The sequence below is a fragment of the Plectropomus leopardus genome, chromosome 19 (genome assembly GCF_026936395.1).
Source record: "Plectropomus leopardus strain MGB_pleo_1.0 chromosome 19, ASM2693639v1, whole genome shotgun sequence".
Taxonomy (NCBI): Eukaryota; Metazoa; Chordata; class Actinopteri; order Perciformes; family Serranidae; genus Plectropomus; species Plectropomus leopardus.
The window spans coordinates 25,538,561-25,562,655 of record NC_142194.1 but is presented as its reverse complement, the minus strand read 5'-3'; the positions used below and the strand labels follow the sequence as shown (position 1 = coordinate 25,562,655).

General features: G+C 39.6%; 1 protein-coding gene across 3 annotated transcripts in view; it reads right to left on the bottom strand.

The window, feature by feature from the left end:
• LOC121958832 (ras-associating and dilute domain-containing protein-like) overlaps positions 1–24,095 on the bottom strand; it is a 36,888-nt gene that overhangs the window by 9,107 nt on the left and 3,686 nt on the right. For all 3 annotated transcript variants that reach the window (XM_042507971.2, XM_088070283.1, XM_088070284.1), the window contains 9 exons: positions 22,981–23,155; positions 19,400–19,632; positions 16,881–17,329; positions 12,222–12,518; positions 10,866–11,279; positions 9,650–9,687; positions 9,336–9,562; positions 8,316–8,428; positions 1,446–1,710 (listed from right to left, as the gene is read on the bottom strand). In XM_042507971.2, the coding sequence (XP_042363905.2) occupies positions 1,446–1,710; positions 8,316–8,428; positions 9,336–9,562; positions 9,650–9,687; positions 10,866–11,279; positions 12,222–12,518; positions 16,881–17,329; positions 19,400–19,632; positions 22,981–23,155 (2,211 nt within the window). The remainder of the gene's footprint in view (positions 1–1,445; positions 1,711–8,315; positions 8,429–9,335; positions 9,563–9,649; positions 9,688–10,865; positions 11,280–12,221; positions 12,519–16,880; positions 17,330–19,399; positions 19,633–22,980; positions 23,156–24,095) is intronic.

The window sequence follows — 24,095 nt, the reverse complement described above, 5'->3', positions numbered from 1 at the left end:
TCAGCAGAGGTCTCAGTCAGCAGCATTTGGCAGGAAGATCATCAAAACAAAGACGCAGGCGACGTCTGCGTTTAAATCAAACGTCTGGACTTATTTTGGACGTTTTAACACGGAAGGAAAGAAGGACTTGGACATGACACATGCGAATTCAGAAAGCTTGTGGCCCCTGCCAGCCAGTGAGAAGTCAGCAAGGTTTGCTGCGGACAGACAGACAGACAGACAGAAACACACACACACACACACACACACACACACACACACACACACACACACAACCAAACACATGTTCCCCTCCAGGATTATACCTGGCTGAAATCAAAATCATGAAAAAGAACAATTAAAAGGTGATGAAGTTTTATTTTATTTTTTAATTTATTTTTTAATATTCAACCACTGTCATATTTGACATATACCAGTTTTTGATATTTTCATATTCTGGCTCCTAAAACCAAAATAAGTTAGAAGAAATTTAGTTAAATTATTATGGTATGGATTCATTTGTGCTTTGGTACCCACATAAATATATGCAAATTTCAATTAAAAAAAAAAAAAAAACACATGCTGTTCACCTGGGAAAATACATGCATGTTTAAAATTATGAAATTCATGGTTTTTTTCCCATTTCTAAAAAGATGTAGGAAAAAATTTTTTTGACTTAAGTGGTCATAGTTCATGCAAGAAATTTAGAATTGAAAATGGAAATGAATAGGTATCAGTAGTCACTGCGATGTCTTTTGACACCCACTAGGGAGCAGTGTCACAATTCCATGTGCAGAACTATGTACTTTGTACAGAACCTTAAACAACCTGCCAACAAAACTACCTTGCCATAGAAAAAGGTATATAAAAGGTACTTGGTATATAAAAAGGTATATAAAAGGTACTTGGTATATAAAAAGGTGGAAAAAAGGTAATCTGTGGACATACTATGAAAATTATGTCAAAAAATGCTTTATATTATAATGATTTTGTAACATTTTTACATGTTTGTTTTTTTTAAAGAAAATTTGCTCAGGTTTCAAAGGTTTAAATTCTTGTGAAAAGCATCTGAAAGCAGCACAAAAAAAATCAAGGTTACTCCATGTTTCAAAGGGTTAAGTAAACGTAACAATTAGATAACAACATAATTTAAGACTTCTAGTAAATGTAAGGGGAAAAAAGAATTTTTGGAGAAAAAATGTTGCCAAAATGTTTTGTTTTTTTTAAAGAAAAAGAATAGCCAAAACTTTTAAAAGGAAATTGGCCTATTTTCCTAAAGGGGGAAAAAAAGAAAATAGAAAGTAATTGCTACAAATCGTCTGTTATATTTACGTAAATTTTTCAAGGCAATTGGTTTCCAAGATATTTTTTTATGTAAAATCAATTGGTGTGAGCTTACAGTGAAGCCTGCACTCTCTCCTGTGTATGGAGCTAATCTACTCTGTGTGAATGCTTGGCGCTCGTACCTCTCTCCATGAGCAAGTTGAAGAGCGATGCGTTGATGAAGTAGAAGAGGTAGCCAATGAGCTGTGAGGAAATCTCTGGGTGGAGCTGACAGTCACACAGTAGTCTCCAGCTCTCGCTCAGAACATCCACGAGATGCTGGATCTCACCGGGGACCTGCAGTCCACCGCCACCCACGACCCGGGCACTATCTCCAGTCACCTGCAGATCAGGACTCTCCCTGAAGGGGTTGCAGTCCAGAAGGCCTGGCAGGACAGGGTAGAGGACCTGATAAGACAGAATAAAGAGAGGTTGAATAAAGAGAGCTCAGTATGAAGAGTGATGTGGATCCAGAGATTGTTGACGATTCCTGTGGGTCAATTTGAGGTTGGAAAAGTTAACGTAGTGTGGTGGATGTTCAGATCGCTGGGATAAATTCAAACATGTAACCCTCTAACCCAGTTCCAGACCACCCATACTGCCCCTGCACGTCTGTTTCTCAGACTGCAACATCGATATTATGAGATTGGACAGAGAAATCCGCAGAAATAAGAGAGACAGAGTTTGTAACATTTCCTCCTTTTTCAGCCAAAGGTCCTCGCTGCTCCTCAGAGCGAGCCCGGACAACGATACCTTTGTTCGGGCTAATTGTACACAGACATCCCCCCTTCCCCTCCGATCTCGCTCTTACACCCACCACGCTTCCGAGGCCAGCGCCGGCCGTAGATCCACATTCCTAAAAAGCTGAATATGGCTCATGTGGGCTTGGCATGGCGCTGCAACAGGACTGCTGAGTGAAGAGTTCTGAAGGAATCCACCCTGAGCAGATCGTTTTACATTTAACTGTAAAAGGCCCCCGCCGCCAGAGCAGGCCGAACATGAACAGCAGAACATTGCAGCCGCGGCTCCCATCACACATGAGACAATGGAAAAGGCAGAGAATTAAGCCAAATAATCCCTGCAGTGTTTCTGGTTGGAAAATGTCACTCAGCGCAGCCAAGCCAGAGGGGGATTCAATGGTTCTGGGATCACCACATGCATCCGTGGCACGCATTATTCCAGAGTCAAAACATAAAAGTGTGTATTCTGTGTCGTCTGCTTATTTGTGCATTCATTAAGATGGACAAGTAAACACACTCTGCCCACAGGCCCGTTAAAGTGCGCTTGTGTTCATCGGGACATGTCTTCAGCTGTAATAGCTGCTCACCAGTGGCGCCTTTTGTTTTCCCTCCTGCTGCTATTATTCTCACATCGGAGAGACAAGCATGAAATACCCCAAAATAAACAGAGGTTTAAGAAAATGTGACCACACAGAAAAGCAAGGTTAGTGTCACTTTCTGTCTTGTTGGATGGGGTTAACCCTTAAACACCTGGATTGACGCCAGTTTTCTTGTGCTGGGGAGGGGAGGGAGTATCAATTCTAGCAAAATTTGTGAAACATATGGGCACATATGGATGAAATGAGGTTATGTCTGGTATACTCTGCAAAAAAAGAATAAAAAATTGATCAAAAAGAATGCTTGTACCAAATATTATGTTTGTTTATCCAAAAGGTGCTGAGTTAATTGATGGACTGACTGACTGACTGCACATTCACTGCCACACCTACACACTGTAAAACACAGTACTGGGATCATGTTTGAAGGAGAACACAGAGCACAGCTTGATGCAGCTGAGAGTGACCCAGCTGTGACGTGCAATTTTGTTGCTCGCAGACCAAAAGAGAAGGAATTCAGCGTGTCATGTCAGAGTGGATGGAGATCTCTACAAAAATGGCTACTGTAGTGCAAGCACAACGCTCTCACAATAAAACAGAACATTCAGATTTAGCTGGTGGAGTGTGGACATAGTCTCAGTTTTCCCTGGTCTTTGCCAGTTAATCCAGGCGTGTCTTGTCATCCATCATGACTGCCACTTCTCAGTGAGCTCGCCTCAACATCTTTCCTGGATTGACAGAGCAGATTTTGTGGGGAATGCTGCTCAGTCCTAATGATTTACTCTGTATGTGTCCTTTGTGCAGTGAGCTGACATAGTGATTTATGTCGTGTTCACTCCAGTGTCTGACCCGGGGTTCAGTTGGTGCAGGGCAGATTTTAATGTTCCAGGCTGGAAACAAGGCAGACTGAGCTGAACAAATATTTTTGTTTTAGCTCAACTTGTTTTTTTGTTTTTTTTGTATTTTTAAAAGGGACAGTTCACCTCAAAATCAAAAAACTCATATTTAACAATTCAGACTGTTTTGGCTGGTGTGAGTTATAGAGAGTTGGAGATATCAGCCAAAGAGATGTCTGCCTTCTCTCCAGTATGATGGAACTAGATGGCAGTCGGCTTGTGGTGTTCAAAGCGCAAAAAAAAAAGAAAAAGAAAAAACACAATACCAATATTTCACATAGGAACTATTTCTAGCAAACCAATTGTATCCCCACACAAAAGGAAGTTTACATCTAGTGCTAGCTCACTTACATCTTGTCCTATCATGAGTAGATGTACACTTCCTTCTGTGCAGTCATATGGTTGACAGGTGTTTTTTGGTCACTCAAGATAATCCACAGAGCTTGTTGAGAGCATTTTCATGCAGGAACTATTTTTTTCAAATGGAATAACACCCACCAACTGTATCACCGCACAGATGTGTGCATCTACTCAGCGTGAGATGTGAACATTAAACAAACAAACAAAAAAATCTGATGGATGTTGTTTGGTGCAAAGAAAATAGTTCCTGCAAGAAACTGCTCAAAACCAGGTCTGTGGGTTATCTTGAGTAACTGGGTCATGATTTGTGAAAAGAGAAATTGCTGTTGAATTTTTTCAACCATATTTTTTTGGTTCTTTGGACACCACAAGCTGAATGCCATCTAATTCCAGCCTGGTCTCATTCACAGCTCATCAAATACCGGCACTTTTGAGTGATGTTGACCTCGGACACCGACACAAAAAGACATCTTTCTTGGCAGTATAATATGCACCAGAGACAAGTGAGAAATGTTTAGCTGCAGCCACAATCCATTCCAAACCTATGAGACACGCCCCCTCCAAACTGCACCAACTACCAGTACAAGCAAAACCCACTAGCGTCACGGTTAGATGAAACTCTGCTACGACACCTGTACTGACTAAACAGCATAGCTATAATCCACTTTATCCATATACTTTATTGATTTAACATTCAGATGTGATTTATTCCTGGAACACACTGCCTGTCTGAGCAGTATTAGTGTCATAAGTGTTAACAAGTCAGAGCAGCCACAGAGCCCTGAGGGTGCAGTGCTGGTCAGGTGCCTCTCAGTTGCCTGTCAGCGGCGGCACATCTAGAGAAACGGTGGCTCACTATTTTTTTCCTACATGCGGTTGTCAGCATAAGAGGACAGTGAAAATCATGTTTTGATACTTATAGTGACTCTATGCCACCTTTTATTACAGTTACAATGTCATTATCGGCCTCAAAGATGAGGAGATACAAATGTATTGGTTTCATCCAAACTTTCCTGCTTCCATTTCAAAATAAAAGTCCTTTGACAATGTCACTGTCAACAGAATCCCATCAGTTATTGACACAAGGCATTTAATTATGAAACATTTGCAGGACCGTCTTGTTGACAATGCAGGAGCTTGCATGACTTAATAAATACAGTGGAAAGACAATAATCATAGCAGAAGCGTTGAGCAACAATGCTATCAGTGTGAACACCGCGAGTGTGCAAGACGCTGCAGTTCGGCGATCTTGCCGTCAAGCGCTGCTCACGCATGCAGTGTGTTCCAGCCATGAGGCTACCTTACAAGCAATGAGTCAGGTTTCAAAAGGTAAACGTGCACAAATTTCCTTGATTTTCATTTTTTTTCTCTGCAAATGTACTGTAAAGCAACATGTCAATAGAACATTAAATTCAAGTTAGATCCTGCAAGGTCAAACTTTATGAGCCTACTTGTATTATATTTCTGGATTATTTCTGGATTTACTGACAAACATCTGGAAGTCATTCTGTTCATCAGACAGACTTGCTGAGAGAAATCCATGCTGTCTGCGGCAGGTAGTTAGATAACCACATCCTCCTGCCCTAGGCAAAAAAAAAAGTGCTGTCTAAAAGTTGCAGGACAGCAACTTTTCAGGAGTTTCCTCTTTAGAGATATAATGATCACTGACTTCCTTCCTGCATGGATAACTGATACAGAAGATGCGTCAGAGGAGGCACAAAGTCTGAATCTGAACCGGCTGGACATGTGAGACACTGGCTTGGCTGCTGCTAACTGTCAGAGCAGCGCTGCGTTGACGCGATCTCTGATGTGGTTAAATACTTGACATGACTTCTTTTTACTGAGGCACTGGAGGGACTGTGAGAATGCGAGTGGACGTGCAGCTCAGCTATCAGCTATGATTCCTAGTTTGGAGCTGAGGAGGACTCAGTTACATGTTGTTGTATGAATGTAAATAGGCCAATCTTCCCATTAGTATGTTTTTGGATAGTGTTTTTGTCCACACCCACACAGCTCAACTGGAAATTTGTCTGAAACTTTCCCGGCACACTTCCATGCGATGGGTGTGGTGCTTCTGTGAAGCTGCACACAACTGAATTGTGGCTACGATGAAATACAATTTTCTCTTCTTCCACGTAACACTCAAGTGAGAACACGGCATGATACAAACTTTGCAAAATCAAAAGCAGCAGTTATTCTATTAACCCTTTCACTTTTCTAGTGCTACTTTCTCCTTTTCAAGTACAGTATTTAAACCTTTGAAACTTAATTGGTGCAATTTATTTCAAAAACATGGGGAAAAAGACAATGAACTGGGTAAATGTTTGATAAATTGCAAGAAATTGGTACATTTCTAACATAAGTTTAAAAAAATAAAGGAGATTTTTTTTTTAGAAAAAAACAAAACAAAACATATCCTATAAAGAACTATAAACGTATGCTTTATTTATAATTATCATAATTACATATTTAAAACTATGTAACAGAATTATTAAAATCTGTTAAGCATGTTTTCCAAATTTTTGCCTTGTTTGTTGTTTTGTTTGTTTTGTATTAATTTAGGTAATTTTCTTGTACTTTTTGCTCATTTTTTAAAAAGTTTTGTGTGTCTCTTTGACTCATTGCCTTCTTCCCATGTTTTTGAAAAAAAAAAATCAAGGCAATTTTCTCAGGTTTCAAGGGGTTAACCTTCACAGATGGCATAACCAGTAAGAGGAGTAAAAGTTTAGAGGACTTCATAACCCAGATATCCTGTGGTGTCAGTAAACCTCTCCTCAGAGGGGGGCTAATGAGGTAACCCAGGAATTACGTTCACTTTTTTAAAGGATAATGACTTTATGAAAGAGGTCTTTACGATATTCAGACCGTATCTAGTGGTTCATTCATGTGGTGACGGAGGGTTGTAGTTTCGAAGTTGGGAAGTGGTTCTTTCGACCTCATCGTGTTCATGTGCTTTGAGTTTGTAAAGTAGGAACAACATGGAAGCTACAAAGAATATGGGTTGCATTTTAATGCTAAGATCATTTAAACAAGAGGTTGACAGCTTTTTCCAGTTTTTTAATATTTTTATATAGTTTTATTTTCATATATCTTTTATATATTTTGTATTATATTTTTATATTTAATCTAGGTCACTCTACATGGACAGCAGTTAACATCAGTACCATATGACACTTTACATGTGATCAAAAATAGACAGTTAATACGTGAATTAATAAGTAATTAATAAAACAGTTTCTTACCATTGACCAAACACTGACATTTGCGCACCATGTTTATGCATTTATGACCTCAAGTTGGTGTTTTATAAAATAATACTGTTATCAATGTTAGTACACTCGCCTGGCATGCTTCATAGTTTGCTTGCTTGCTACAGCTAATAGATGCACATTCTTAAAAGTGCAACTACTAAAAGTAAATGATAGCTACAAAGAACAAAATAATTAAATATGTAATTTCTTTTTATCATCAATTGTTGACTTTGTTTCCGTGCTTTCTGCCGTTCTGCTGTCCTATAACGCAAACATCACAACTTGGAAACTTGGGTATCGCAATTTCTCAATTTCCAACTCGTAATTATGACTTCAGAGAGCAATTCATGTGTTCGTAACTTGTAAATATGATAAATACAACTTGGCATGTCTGTGCTTCAGGACACTAGGATACGTGTCCTGAAGACATTTTGTATTTTTACTACGTATTCTTTTTTAAGGTTTGAATCCTGATCACCATTTGCTTTACTTGTTTGGGTGACGAGTGCAAAGTCTTTTCCCTGTGAACCTCCGGCAATGTTTTGTGAACTATAAAACTTCATCCGACTTTCCATCAGCATGAGGGTGAGTAGGTAATGATTAAAAATTTCTCTGTTTTTTTAAGGTTAGACATTTCTTGTGTGAAAAATTATAGGTTGCAATGTAAAGCGTCCTTGGCAGTGCTTGGAGATCCCTGGCTTTATTCCTTTATCCTCCCCCAAAACACACACACACACACACACACACACACAGACATGCACGCACGCACACACGCGCCCCCCCCCCCACACACACACACACACACACACACAGACACACACACACACACACACAAAGGCCCTTGGTGTCCTGTCTCTCTCTCGTGTCATAATTCCCCCAGTGTGGTCTGGCAGTGTGGCCGGTTGGCCTATTAGTAACTGTCAGACTGACTAACTGGGCCCTTTATTCTCAGCCCGTCTCTGATTATTTTCCTTCTCTTAAACAACAAATCATAATAATCTGAGATAGGAACAGATGGAGCCACTATACAAGCCTGCTCTCACTCCTCTGCTTTGGCCAAGAAAAGTCCCTGGTTGATTAAGATAAGGTAGATGTTTACTTTCCCATGCAAGACACAGGAGTACTATTTATGTGTACATGCTATAACTGTGTGTTTGGTCATCGTCTCACCTTGGTGATGTAATACACACACTGCTGAAAGGCGAGCATGATCACCTCCTCGAGGACAGCCATGGTCTCCTCACTGGCTGAACGGACACAGGACAGACGTAGCTCCAATAGGGCTGAAAATCACACACGTAATTGCACATATTGCAACGTATTAGTGATACTCAGCTTGTGGTCCACGGGCCAAATCTGTCCCCTGATAGGGTGCCAGGTGACCCCCCGATCCATTTTTTTATTTAAAAAAAAGTAATTCCCACTGGGAATTATTTTTGTACTTTTTGAATACATAAGGTGCCAAAATGCATGAAACAGGATCAAAATAGAGTTTGTTTATCAAATGAAAAAATGCTGTGGAGGATCCCATGCATCCCCGACAGCTAAGACCCTAATGTCCTAAAATCCTACAAACATCCTGAAACCCAAAAAATGTCGTAAAATCCAAGAAATGTCGTAAAATCCAAGAAATGTCGTAAAATCCTACAAATGTCCTGAAATCCCTAGAAATGTCCTAAAATCCAAGAAACATCCTAAAATCCAATAAATGTCCTAAAATCCTAGCGAAATCCTAAAATCATCGAAAGGTCCTGAAATCCTCTAAAATCTCCTAAAGCCCTAGAAATGCCCTAAAATTCCAGAAAGATCTGCAAATACTCAGAACATTCTAAAATCCTAGCATTTTAAAATCCCAAGATCCTAGAAATGTCTTTAAGTCTTAGAAATGTTCTAAAAACCTATATATGTCCTTAAATAGTAGAAATGTCCTCAAACACTAAAAGCATCCTAAAATTATATCCTGAAATCCTACAAACATGTTTGGGGCTGCAGCAACTGTCCCCTGGTCCCCTGTCACTGTACAAAAGTGTCCCCAAAGCAAAGCAAGTTGAGTATCCCTGCCATACATCGTAATACTTTTAACAAGAAAAGCCAATCTTTGTTGTCGTGTTCATAATGTCAGCTAAAAAATTTAATGTGGTGCATCTTCATTTTTTCATATTGTCACAAGTATCAAAATAGGCAACTAACCCAAGTTCTCCACCTCTTTGTTCTCATCCTCTTCCCTTCCGTCTTCGTCTTCCTGTCCCTGCTCTTTTCGGGTTCTCCACTCCAGAATAAAAGGCAACTGGTACTGGATGAACTGCAGCAGCTCCAGACTGTTGGACATCCACACCACCAGGGGGCGAAGTCCTGAGATCACCTCCTGCTGGCTGAGAGCCTGTAGGTCTTCTGGGTTTGAGCCTTCATTATTGAGACTGCAGTGCAGAAGCAAAGCGTCAACAGTGCAGTCTGTGAACTGTAATATAAGTGATTGCTGAAGAAAGACAGGAAGGTGTGCTTACACTTCAGGTTGGACTGCAGCAAAGTCCTTTGTGTGCTCCTGTATGGAAACAAAAGAAAACTTTGCAATGAGTGTACTAAAGTGTAGTAGTAATATAAAAGTAACAGACAAAAGTTCTGTGGCTGAAGTTCAAAAAGTGCCTGAAATAAACAGCCAGATCAAGCATCTCGGGGGCATTAGGGCATAATTGAGTTGTGGTCCTTCACTGACCCCTTGCTATCTGTGGTGTTGTCTTTGAGTATCCATTAGAAGCAGTGTACAAAGTAGACTACAAATTGCAGCCTTATTGAATTTTGCCTTGAGCCTCAGAAACCCACATGTACTATCTTGGCCCAGGTTCACTGTATGTTAGTTAATTTGTGATGACTGACCACAAACAAATTTACAAATGTGCATCAAGTAAGCATTCTATCATCTCAAATAGCAACGGTTTTGACATAGGGCCCCTCCACAGGACAGGGCCTGAGGATAAGGTAAGAATGCTGACTTTTAGACCTTTAAATGTCAAGTGTATAGAATTCAGGGGATAAATTTGCAGATATGGAATAAAAATATTCATAACTATGTTTTGATTAGTGTATAATCATCTGAAATTAAGAATCTTTGTGTTTTAGTTGCCTTAAATTCAATTTGGATTCTTTGTTGTGCACTTACATCATGTGCGTCACAAACTTATTTTACTTATTTTGGGCAAAACCCCCATTTTTTTCTAAACCAAAGCATTTTTCCCCTTACCCTAACCGAGTAGTTTTGGTGCACATACCTGACAAAACTGTTTCACAATATTAACCACATGTTTAAAATTACAGCTGTTCTGGCACATCATTTTAACACATGACATAGTACCACCACATAATGCAATGTTAAGAGGTTGTGCTGCTTGTGTTGTACATTAAGAAGTCATTTTCTTGTTTGTTATTCACTTTTTTTTTTTTTGCTTTTTTTTGAGTAATGTTACTTTTCATTTTATTGTTGGTTGTTAGTTGTTTTTTTTAACCAATTTCCTGCTAATTTTGGGGCCATGTCTTTTTGGGTTACCCTTTCCTTTCTACCTTTGTTTTTGAAAGTTTTCAGGTTTTAAAGGGTTAAAAATTTTGAATTTCAACTGCTGATGTAACCAGTGTTTTATCATTTTTATTTTCATTGTGCCAGTGCTGCATATCGACAGAGAAATTAGCAAAAGACTAGCAGATAAAATGTCTTTTCCCCCAACTCACCCACAAGGAACTCTGAACTCCACTTGCAATGAGCAAAAGCAGCCTGCGCAGGTGTGATGTATGAAGACATGTGGATGAATACTGAATGCACAGACACAGCAAAAATGCAACAGTCAATGGTGGTCTGTCTTTGACGCTGGTCCTTCCCATAGCAACTATCTCCTTGACGATGCGATCCTCGTCCTCACTGTCATATTCCAGAGTCAGGTTGTGGCCTTCAGGTGATTTTAAAAAGGGAAGGCCTCTGTTTAGGGACTGCTGGCTGCTGGAGCTCTGGAGCTCAGTGCAGGTTGAGATGCAGGTGTTACAGAGGATCGTGTCTCTAGTGTGGCTTGTTGTGGTGGCAGACGTGGTGTGACCCAGCATCCAGGGGACAGCAGTCATGCTGGGCTCGGGAGCAGCATCGTTCACTTCCTTCATTTCCAAGAAAGAAGGAAGAATCATTATTTATGAGTAAAGGCGGGTGAGGTGAATAACATTGATCATCTCGTTACAATGCAATGTTCTGCTGGGAAACCTTGGGTCATGGCATTCATGAGGATGCACCACGCATCCAAATGCTGCTACAAACCAAGTACCACTACATCATGGCAATGGCCCTTACTAATGGCAAAGACCACTAGGACAATGCAGCACGCCACACTGTACAAACTGTTCAGGAAAGCTCAAGGATCATGAGAAAGAGCTCAAGGCATCCATCTGGCCTCTTAATTACCCAGGTCCCAATCTGTTTGAGCTTTCATTGGATGTGCCGGTACCCTAGAGGTACCCCCAATCCATTGTGGGGCCTCCTTGGATCAGGCTTGTCTCTGAACTGTCAAGGAATGTACGCAAGAATTCTGGGGGGGTGTCCTGAGGTGTCTGGCACCGGGATGTTAGCTGCAGATCCTTTGAGTCCTATGGGTTGTAAGATGGCATACCAACACATCCTACGAATGTTTGACCAAATAAGGATCTGGGGAATTCGAAGGCAATGTCGACGACTTAAGCTCTTCGACACATCCCTCAGGCCATCCCTACACCATTTTCTATAGTCAGGCATGGTGCATTGTCACGCTGGGGGTCCACAGCCATCGTGGAGCGTCGTTGCCATGACGCACGCTACTTGTTCCACGATGGTGCTTGAGTGGGTTATGCATGTCAAGTGGCATCCAAATGATTGCCAGGACCAAAGGTTTCCCAGCGGAACATTGCATTTTAACGAAATAATCAATGTTATTCACTTCACCCACCAGTGATTCTAATGTTTTGGCTTTTGGTGTATGATCTCACATGAGGAATTCAGGAAAAAGAAAATCTTATCAGGCAGAAATACAGTGCCCTCACCTTCTTGATTCTCCTGTATCAAACTCTTACCTTGTGTGTCAAAGCAAGGGGATCCTTAAAAAGAAACAGGTAGTGCTGTCCCAACCCGATGACATCACCAGGGTTTAGCTGCGCTTCTTGTCTCAGCACTTCACCATTCCTTGTAACCATGGCGTTTTGACGAGGGCAGAGCATGGTAGGGCTGCCAACGCCATGACGATGGAAAAAGCAGTGTCTCGGAAGGATATCAGAGGCAAAGAGGAGGACGTCAGACTTGGAACCGTCTTCATGATCACTTTGCCGACCAAAAACAAGGTTTGGCGCAGCAAGTAGGTAGATGACAAAGTCCTGAGTGCAGAGGAAAAAAATGATAAGTTACCACATCATGTACAACATCGTGTTCTTCATTCTTTTGATTTTTTTTTGACCTGACAAAGATCCAGGCAGGATCGTAACATTGTCTTCAATAAACTTGTGTGGCAGTAAGTGTACAAGATGGTGCCATTTTGACAACGTGAAAAGTAGCTAGTCACAAATAGTGGCTAACTCAAAGAAAAAGAACAGCGGCTGTAAATGCCTGCAAGAAAGGGAAAACAATGAGATCTAGGGGCACCTTACCTCTGATAATTACTGCCATGTTACTGTTAGAAAGTGTTACAAACGCGTATATTTTATGTCACACTAAAGGCTGATGCTGTTGTGTAAAATGTCATGCCTCTGTTGATTCAGCGATGCCGGAATGCTGTCTATAATCACACACTGGACCCGAATGATGCCACCATCATTTAGTTCTGTGTAAAAATGCAAAGGATGCATAAAAAAGGGACTTAGCAGCAAATTTATAGCACAACCTCTGTGTAAAAAAAGGCTTTTGATTGATATCAGTCATGTTTCTGGCCACCAAGTCTAATATTCTTACTCCTTTTTGCTCCGCTCTGTTAGTATTAGTTCTACGGCTACATAACAACAGTCTCCCCAAATGAAGGCAGTCTGATCATGTGGAGGTATTAGAATTCTTGATCCGAGCCTGTTTAGACAAAACAATCTTTTATTAATCACAGCGAGTGGCAAACACAATGTGCAGGGATTATTATGTTTGACATTCCCCTTGTGACGCCTGTCTACTCCAACGGGACAGATTTAACAAGCTGAATTAATTCACAGATAAACTCCCTAAACCTCGGTCACAATAGTATTTCTCGCTGTAGATGATTATATTCTTATGACGGGGTCTTTTGGGAAAACAACTGTGACGCAGTGTCAAAATCACAGCATGTGAGAACTAGCCTGTGTGTGCCTGAGTGTGTGTGGTGGTTGCTTGCCGTTAAAAACCATGCGTAATCAGACAGGAAGCAGTGCCGGGGGTGTCTTTTTCTGTTTCCTGATCAGTGTTTTGACACAGAGATTTTCTACGTACTGTTCACTGACCTCTTGCAGAATGATTCTCCCTCTGTCTCTGTCTTTATCCTGAGAAAACATGTGCTTAGAGCTGCAGCTCTGAGGTGAGGAAAGGGCATAACGCAGTCCTCCTCTTATAGGTTTCATTGTGATACAATGCACACGTGAACATTTTGTGAAGAAGCCAAAATCACCCCGCATGCATGTGCGTAAATTGTGTAAGCGGCAGTGGAGAGGCAGAACTCACTGTCCTCCACTTCCGATGTCAAGCTTATCCAATTTACAATAACAAGGGCAGGGTTTTACTAATTTTTGAAACAATGGGTCATAAACTGTAGACTGAGGTGGAAATAAGCGGCCACTATGTTCTCTTTTGCTTGGAAAGACAACATAATAAATAATAAAACCAAAAGAGTTTGGGCAGTGGTGAAATATTAAATCAGATCTGCCGTAAAGAATGACATCTAGAATGACAGGTCCCTCACTCAACATCACTACCAGGGGTCTGAATCACCAGTTTCATCAAGATATAATAGTTATTGGTTCTTTGGACAACAAAAATCTTTGCTGATTTTACAGTCTACCAGGACACAATTTCAATTCACTTCATATTGATATTATCAATATGAGACCAGAGGCATTACGCAAGAAACAATACGCAAACAAATTTTCTCATATTTTTGCTTGTATCCAGGATTTGTTCTAATTTTGTTACTACGCACTGATTTTGGAATTTTGCCAATGTTTAATTATTTTTGCTTTTCTCTTTGGTAAAAGAAAATTTTATCAAGATAAGACAAAAACATCTCACATTCACGGTCCACAAATTGTTGCCCAAAGGAAGGAAAAATAAACTTATATTTGAAGCATATTGAAAAATGCACGAATAGGTTTTAGAGTAATTATAATGACTTTCTGTTACTTGAGAATTTTAATTTAATGCCCTTTTCCACTTCTCCTCCAATGCATTTAGGAGGAAAATATTTTACTTTTTACTTCAATTATTAGATAACTACTTTAACATCAAACTTTTTGCACACAAACCAAAATTCTGAAAATAATGCAGCTGAAACAATTCGGCAAATAATTAAAAAATTAAATGGCAACTATTTCTTTTATCGTGTCATTTTTCTTGCTACAAACATTTCATCCTTCCAGCTTCTCACATACACTGTATGTATGAGGGTTTGCTGCTTTTTCTTCTGATTGTTTCAATTATTTTTGATTTATTACATTTACTTCAACATTTTGCATGCATTCTTTTACTTTCAATACTAAATTATAGTTCCTTGAAATCACATTTGCTTTGTTTAAGTGTTTCATCGTAGGCCTACGTCAATCTCACTCCTGCATAAGTTCTTTTTCTTACAGCCTTTTCGCAAAAAATGTACCTCAAATGTAAAACTTATGTTTTGTTGTGCTGAACAACAATTTGTAATCTGTAAAAAACAACTAACAAAATAAAACTATACTGTGGATACAAACATTGTATATTGCTTCTTACATGAGGCCAGATATGTTGTATGATGTAAAAATGTGTTTTTGGGAGTACCGGTACTTTACTTGAGTTTTTTTTATTTTTGTCAATTTTCACTTTTACTCCACATTTCCTTAATAAGATGTATACTTTTACTGCAACGCATTTCCCCAAAGCATCTAAGCTACTAACTACAAAATAGGACAGGAACTGAGGAAGGGAGGAGGGGTGAGACGGACAAATAAAGGAATAGGATGAAGGATTAAACTGGATTTTGTATTAAAATGCAAATAAGACCTAATTTTTCTTCAAGTGTTATGTACGCTCAATTTTTTTAGTTGGTGTTTGTTAAAAAGAAATAACTTCATAATTCTCAAAATTCTGATGCTTTTGACTACCAGCATTGACTTGTACCTCAAAACTTAAGTACATTTAATGTCAAAATTGCTTGCGATACTTCAGTACAGTCAATATACTTTAAGACTTTTACTCAAGTAGTATTCTAATAGGTGACATTAACTTTTACCAAAGTATTTTCTGTTCAGATGTCTGTACTTCTACCTTAGTATAGCTTTCAAGTTCTTCATCCACAGCTGCCTGTTATAAATACACCAAGCAGCACCTTTAATTATGAGTTCAGTCATCTGCGCTGAGCATGTGCTACTGATTTACCGTACTGATGTCTTCTATCATAGATGTCAGAGACAGCAGCGGTATAATCACGTTATCATATCTGAGGTGTAACAGGTGTTCAACGCGTTTTGATTCCCAGTCGCTTCATGGAAAGAGGATTAGCGTACCGTTAGGTGCCGTTACCATTGAAAACGCTGATTCTGGTAGTCGCAGCCATAATTCATAAGGTATCATGGGGTCTAGGAATAAGGCTGACAGACAAATGTCCAGCACAAAGCAGGAATCAAGTGGAAGTGAATTCAAAAGGCTTTGTTGTTATAGTTGAGAACAAAACACGGCGACGCAGTTGCTGAATTCATACACAGTTGAGGTGATAGCGCACGATTTCACTGAGGAATTGTGGATTCAAAACTTCCGGATGATCCAATCAACTTTTGAAGAGTTACGCAATGCAATAACACCTCTTGTAGCGCCTGCTGCATTATGCCCGAGGGAGCCAGTTCCTTCATTATGTGACCTATAAAAGCAAAAGAATAGTTTCCATTGTAGTTTTGCGAGATATGGCTTTTCCAAATCGCCTGAAATACCACCTCATGGGAGCGTAAAAACTTTTTTGGGATAAATGGGAGGTTTTGTTTTTTTTCCAAAATTCTGCCTAATGATTATTTTGTACCTTTAAGGTATGAGAGGGGCCTCACAGAGGCTCGAGGTTTATTTTAAACAGAGTTCATTCTTTTAAAACAATTTATTTCACCAATTCTCATTTAGTTAGGGCACCAATTATCTCGTAACAACGTATTCCAAACAAAACCAAACATGTCATTCCAGGCTTTCAAGGGCCCCACTCCCTGGGTAATTAGTCCCCCTTTTGCCCCCACTATGACGGCCCTGGTTCTGGTAGTCGTGCCTATAATTCCTCGTTTTGTTGTTACAGTTGAAAACAAAACACGGCGTCACAGATGCTGAATTCATCCACCGTTGACCCAGATGTTGAGAGTGAACCGATTTAAGCTGCTGATTGTATTTTCAGTTTTTCCAACACTGTTATCTTTAGCTTCCACGCGCCAGACACATAACAGAATTTTAAGCTCTCTGACTTTATGTTTCTTGCTGATATGCAACGTCAGCCTCGACCAGAATAGCTGGTAGAACTCCCCAAATCTACTGCAGAGTGTGTGTGTATGTGTGTGTGAATGAGATACCTGTGCGGGGCTGCAGCCCTGCAGCAGCAGCAGGTACGGACAGTCGTGAGGAGGGTGAATGGAGTACTGTGTGGTGTTATCGTCGCTGCTCTCCGTCTCCTCCCTCTCTGACTCCTCTCCTTCCCGCTCGCCTCTCGGCCTTGATGGACAGAGGGTCTCTGTTTTGGACTGCGACCTGCCGTCCCCCTCAGAGGGACCCGCGAGTCTATGAATGTGATTCTGTTCAGGGCTTGTTTTCAGGCACTCGTAGCTCAGAGTTTGATTCAGACTCTCGCTTCCATCCTTGTGATCTTTATCTGTGTCCTGGTTGGTCTCTGTGTCTGAGTCTAACAGGTCCATCTCACTTTTGCTCCTCCACAGTTTATGGCCTCGCCCCATGGTCCTCTCGATGAGGGTGGAGGTCACTCTGGAGCGGCTCTTCTGCAGCTTTCGAGCCTGTGCATTGATTCCTAAAGGAGATGGATCAACAAAACAGAATAAGATTAACCCTTTGAATCCTGCATCAACATCATGTCTCTTGTGCTGCTCTCATATTAATTGGCTTGATTTCTTTCAAAAACATGGGAAAAAGGCAATGACCAACTTGGTAAGAAATGTTCCACAACTTAGTAGATTTAGAAAACTATTCTTAAAAAATGTAGGGAAAATGTCAAAAAAAAAGAAAATCTAGGGAACACAGGATATTTAAAATTATTTTATAGAATTACATTTTTTCATAATTATTATTCATTCATATTTTTGCATTTTTCTTTTTTAATTATTTTTTTTCTTCATTTTTTATTATTAATACGTTTAATGTATTTATCTTTTTTTTTAATTTTACTTTTAGTCTTGGCTTTTGGGCTTTTACAGTTTTTTATAAAGTTATATTTTATTATATGACTTAAACATCACAGATCACTCTAAGCCAGCCAGCGTGGCGAAGGGAGGGGAGGGTCAGACAAAAGGTTAACTTTATATCTGGAGTATCAATACCCACCAAATTTGTGTAAAAGGTATGGGTACATATGGATGAGATTCGGCTATGTATTTATGTTTGATTATTCTACTCTGCACAGAACTAAATACAAAATTCATCACAAAAAGAATTATCATATTTTTAAGTGCTTTTTCCAGGTCATTACTTTTTATTTCTTTCTTTTTTTTGTTTTTACATTTTTTAAAAATTTTTGAAACATATTTTCTGGTGAATTTCTTGTAACATTTTTTAAATTTTTTTTTGTTTTTGGTGCTAATTTTTGGGTAATTTCGTTATTCCTTGCACATGTTTTTGAAACAAATCAAGCTAAAAAGCACTGGGTTGAAAGGGTTAAACACCGCTGTCAAAATGTGTGCAAACTGCGCTATTATATACATGAGTAATGGAATGTAGCGATACAGCAACACCCGTTTTTTTTCCCGAGGTGAGGTGTTGGTGAGCCGGTGTGTTCGGTCATTTGTGCGTGGTGTGTTTGTTGCCAGAATCAACACAGAGAAGCCCCACACAGGAAACAGACCTCAGTGGAAAGACAGACAGAGCTCATGGAAATGAAAAGTTCAGCCACTCAGCAGGCATCCACACGCTGACACTGATAGAAGGCTATCACATCTGCGCCATTCATAAAAACAAAACAAAAAAGTGACACCATGGCACAGCTGTGTCAACCACAGCTGGGGCCTCCACTCCAAGTGACAGTAAGTGTTCCACCCGGCATGTTTACAGTGCCATAAAGTGTTCAGCATCTATGGAAAGTTCTGCGTATTATTCTTCATGCTTTGTAAATATCAGTGGATAAGATCATTTGCTTTGTAAAGCTTTTATGGCATTGTGTTAGAACAGTAAAGAAAGGGTGTGTTGTTCAAAGAAGCCAAATTAAATCACACGCTGTCTGCAATGTTCATCAAATAGATATTTCACTGACTTTTCTAACGGCAGTTAGACTGAAACATAAGTCCAAATTTGTACCAGAAATTGAAACGAAAGGAAAAAAAAAGAAATCGTAGACCTATTAAAATATAGTTTGGTCTGTGTGGCTTGGCTGATTTTCACTGGAAAACCAGCGTGCCAATAAACCACATTTTTACTGTGAGAACTCGAAAACTGCTTTAAATTTAGACAATACTTCATTTCATGTCACAAACTTGTATTCCAGGATTTGCAGACACATTAACCCTTTGAGACCTGGTTCGACATTAGTTTTCCTGTTTCTGTCTAAAACATGGGTAAAAAGGGTCAATGATGAACTTGGCAAGAAATGTCCCACAAGTTGGAAATTAGTTTAAAAAAAGGGGGAGAATTATTAGAAAATTATATTAAATAATTGGGAAAAACATTCTGTACACTACATTTATGATGTTAATATTTTTATATTAACAATAATATTATAGAAAAAAAACATGGTAAAATTTATCAAATATACTATTTTCAGCACTTTTTAAGAACATTTAACTGTTTGCTTTTGATTTTTACTTTTCTATTTTGCTAAGTATGCTGTGAAATGATCGGCCCCTGAAGCATTCTGAGGCTACAGTCACAGTACCAGCAGTGATGGTGTCTTTGTCTTTGGATGTCTTCTCCTCCACTGAGCTTCTCTTCTGGATTTCAAAGCGTCTCGCCAGGCCTTCTCTTGGTTTCCATAGTGACTGCAGGAGGAGGGGCTTCTCATTGTCACCCACCACTCGAAACCCTTCTGTCCTCCACCGATGATCTCCAGTGGAGCCGATGGTGTCGCACAGAACATAGGACTCTGCTTCCTCCTTGCCCAGGCCATACCTACAGAAGACATTACCAGAATGAATTTTGTCATAACAGTAAAACTTCCTGGACAAACTGGATTTAGCTCTCCATAGGTGTGCTACTGGAAACTTTCTTGCATTGTAACTCACAGATGATAACAGTGTAAATATTATTATTATTATTTTTATTATCATTATCATTATTATTTGTATAGCACTTCCCTAAACAAAGTTACAAAGTGCTACACAAAGTGCATAGCAATAAAACAAAGAAATATACAGTTACAATAAAACAATGTTAAGAGCTAAGACAGAAGTGTGCACTTGGGCAAAACAGGGCAAAAGGACATAAAACACGAAAATTCCATTTTATAAATGTAAAAATCAATCATTAAAATGAAAAGTGTTCCTATAAAAATCTAAATTTTTTTAAACACTGGTTTAACAAGAGGCAATGTGTTAGCATGCCTAATCTCCTTAGGCAGAGAATTCAAGAGGGTAGGGGCCCTGATGGCAAAAGCGCAGTAGACTCGGGATGACTAGTGAGGGTAGACTAGAGGATTTCAGATCACAACCAGGAACATACGGAGTCAGAAGTTCAGAACTATAGCTTGGGGGTAAACCATGTTGAGTTATTAAAAGAATCTTAAAATCAATTTTATAATAAACAGGCAACCAATGGAGGGAGGCGAGAATTGGGGTAATATGTGACCAACGATTTGTCCATATAATACACAAATCCTACAGTGGAAAGGGTTACATTGTCAGATGTGCTTATTAAATGAGGCCAAAGTTTAAAACAATGACACTTGATTTTCAGACAGCTTCGCCCTGTTTCCCTCCTCAAAAAGACTATGGGATTTTTCCATTGGACTCTGCGGTAAATCTCTGTGGTAAATAAATATTCATGATATTTACATGTTTTGTTAAAATAAATAAACATTTTTTAGGCCTAAATGCAATCACCAAAGGTAAAAAAAACGAATATTAGACCACGAGCTAACTACACAACAGTCATGTAACCAAAGCTATAGGCTATAAAGCTGTGTTCGGCACCGTGAGGCTTGATAACGATCTGTAGTCTTTTTTAGGACTTATAAAATCTTCAGATTTCAGCAGTTGAATATTTAATTGCGTACTTTATGCTGTAGAACCAAACGTGAAAGTGTACTCAGCCTGCGTTAACCACAGACCTTATTTAAAGCTTCTAATCGCCTCACTGACTTCAAGATTAGGGAACTGGAGGTGCTAAAATGCTAATTCATCTCTGGGTTTAAGGATTTATTTCTGGTGTTTAATCTCTTTTAAACAATAGCTACACGGTTTTTCAGCTTCCATCTTGTACTCAAAGATTCTCACTGTCTGACTTACTCAGAGTAAACGATAACAAAACCAAACGTAAAAAGTAAACTATTACACTATTTTAGTATAGAAAATATCACGAATAGTTATACAGAATATTAATATGAGCAGCATGGGCTCCGTCGCGAGGGCTCATGGTCAAGGTAACCACGATCCTCCTCCTCCTCCTCCAGGAGGAGGAGGAGGAGCTAATGCTAATGCTAAACATAGCATTAGCTGCTAACTGGCTAACGTACACAGTTAATACCGAGGCTCTCATAAACAGTTGTTAAACTTCACAGTGTCACCAAAATACTGTGCAAACATTGTCTTAACACTAAATACTATGGAAACACCACCTGCTTACCGGCAGAGTGCAAAATTAACACTTCACAATGACAAATGCTACACAGCGTTTTCTGCATGGATGTATTATAGTGGTTTTCTGTTTTCATCGTGTACACAGACTCTCGCTGTCTGTCTTCTTTACGCGAGATTTCCCGTTACTCTCCCTGCATTTGAGCTGCTCAGGTAGTGCCAATGACACCTACTGGCGATTTTCTGATACTACAGCTTAATAATTAAACTGGCAATTAACAACACTGTGCCCAAAATTTTAACAAAAATAACCAATTTCTCCCCAAAAACACATATGAAACACATGGGAAAACTCCCCCTTAACGTACATTACATCAGAGGAATTATTCTGTTTAGTAACCCAGCTAGCAGGAAACGTCCCTTCCACACTGGCTAATGTTACCTTCAAGTTGCAACGTTTTAAAGAAACATTTTAATCTAATGTTCAATAAACGTTTTAAGGATGTTTATCATTTCAAATAATGTCCCTGTAAGTTTCAATGCTGACTAAGACGTGATGTTATCACTGAACGCTCTTTTATAAAACATTCCCACAATATTACAGAAGAACAAAGGGAGAACATTTTAAAAGCAACATGTTTTCGAGGACTTTTTTTTTTTAATGAAAATGTAATGTAATGTGATATGTTAACATTTTTTTAAAAGCATTTTTCACTTTATTATGTTTATAGAGAATGTTACGCTAACTTTAAGAAGAACGTTCTGAGAATTAAATGAAAACTTGTCACTGAAAACATAAGATAAAAGATAAAGATAAAGATCAACTTTATTGTCTGTCCTAATCAGTGACAGAAATTCTCCTTTGAGAATAACCAAAACATTTTATTGTACCATTCTCAGGACATTCTTAGAACCAAACATTAGGAAGCGGCATGATGCTGCCGTTGTTTGGTTCTGTGTAAAATGCAAAGGCAGCATGAAGAAGGAACTCTGTATTGGCCATAAAGTGTAATCTCTGTGTAAGAAGGGCTACGCTCACACCTTATCACGGATATTCCATTAGACCTGCCTACAGAGCAGAAATGAATTTATCAAGAGTCATAATCTTGTTTTGTGCTTAATGGATTTGCTAACCCATTACTGAATGCATGATCTCTTAATGGTAGAGCTTAATGTCACTGCTACAGTATAGCTTCTCACTGAGGGGAAAGAGAAAAAATGATTTACTCTTTCCTCTACAAGCTGAATACCACTGGTATTAATCATTCCATTATGTTTTTGGCTGAAACATAAGCAAAGACTGACAGACATTGACTATCCGGAGAGGCCGCCTCAGAGCCCCGTCCGACACTGGCTGTCTTTCACACAAATCTGTGGTTTGCTCTAGACCTTTTCAGGCCTACTAAATAAACTATTTGGCACATGCACACACTGTGTGCACTGTGCAGCCATTATAATAAACAGAGCGTCGGGTCAGGTCGACTCAGTGCATCTGAAATATACTAATCACAGCGGCATGAACATGAACTGCTTTCATCAGCTGCCAAAGTTTTGCGCATCAAGGACTGTTCTGACTGCTTTATATACAAGTGATGTAGCACAATAGCACATTACAGCAGAGGAGGCACGTGGATGGACATATTTTAACTGCACAAGGAAACACAAAGCAGACACATATGGCAGGCAGACGCACACACATGCGTGCACAGATAGCACATGGCCTCACCGTTCAAGGGCCTCTTTGACTAGCTCTTTAGCACTGGAGTGTGTGGTGGCCAGGACGCTCTTATAGTGAGCTCCCTCACAGATTTCATTTCCAAAGATCTTCAGGATTCCCGGAGCTGTTATCTGATTGGACAGCTCAGATGGATCGTCTTCTCGTAGAGCATCTGCAGAGATCGCTGCATGGAACGACATGACAGCAAAGAGAGGAAGATTTAATGTCGGGCCTCAGATGTGGTTTATTAGTTCTAATAGCAGATTCAGCAAAAACCCAGGAGAGTCATAGCATATAGAAGACACTATGTGTAAAAGAGCACAGTGAACTTTTTGGGCAGCTTGTCAGTGATACCCAACTTATAGTCCGCGGGACGAATCTGGCCCCTAATAAGGTGCTGATGGTGCCCCGAAAATTTTCTAATTCGCAATAAAAATAAAGTGACTCATACTGGGAACTGTTATAAAATACTGTGAATACTGTGTCATAAAATAGCATGAAAACAGAGCTTGTTGCCAGTAAGGGATTCTCCGCACCCCCAAAAAGAGGTCCTAGCTAAGCCCCTAATGTCCTAAAATCCTTGAACCATCCTACAATCCTAGAAATGTCCTGAAATCCTAGAAACATCCTGATATCCTAGAAATGTCCTGAAATCCTAGAAATATCCTGAAGTCCTAGAAATGTCCTAATATCCAGGAAATGTCCTGAACTCCTAAGTGTCCTAAACGCCATAGGCCATCCTTAAATCCTTGAAACATCCTGAAGTCCTGGAAATGCCTATAAATCCTAGAAACTAACAGTAGATGCACGCTTCCTTCCATGTGGTGATACAGTTGGCAGGTGTAGTTTGCTAGAAATATTTCCTACATAAAACATTGCTGATGAGCTTCCCAAATGTATTTTGGGCGCTTTGAGCACCACAAGTTGAGTGCCATCTGGTTTCATTATATTGGAGAGAAGACAGACATCGCTGTAGCCGACATCTCTGACACTCATCAACTCACACTGAAAAAATCCAGATCCATAAATAGCACAACAGGTAAAAGGGAAAAATTTGTGTTTTTGATTTTGGGGTGAATTGTCCCTTTAAAATGCCTGTATAAGACCGGCAACCTACATATAGG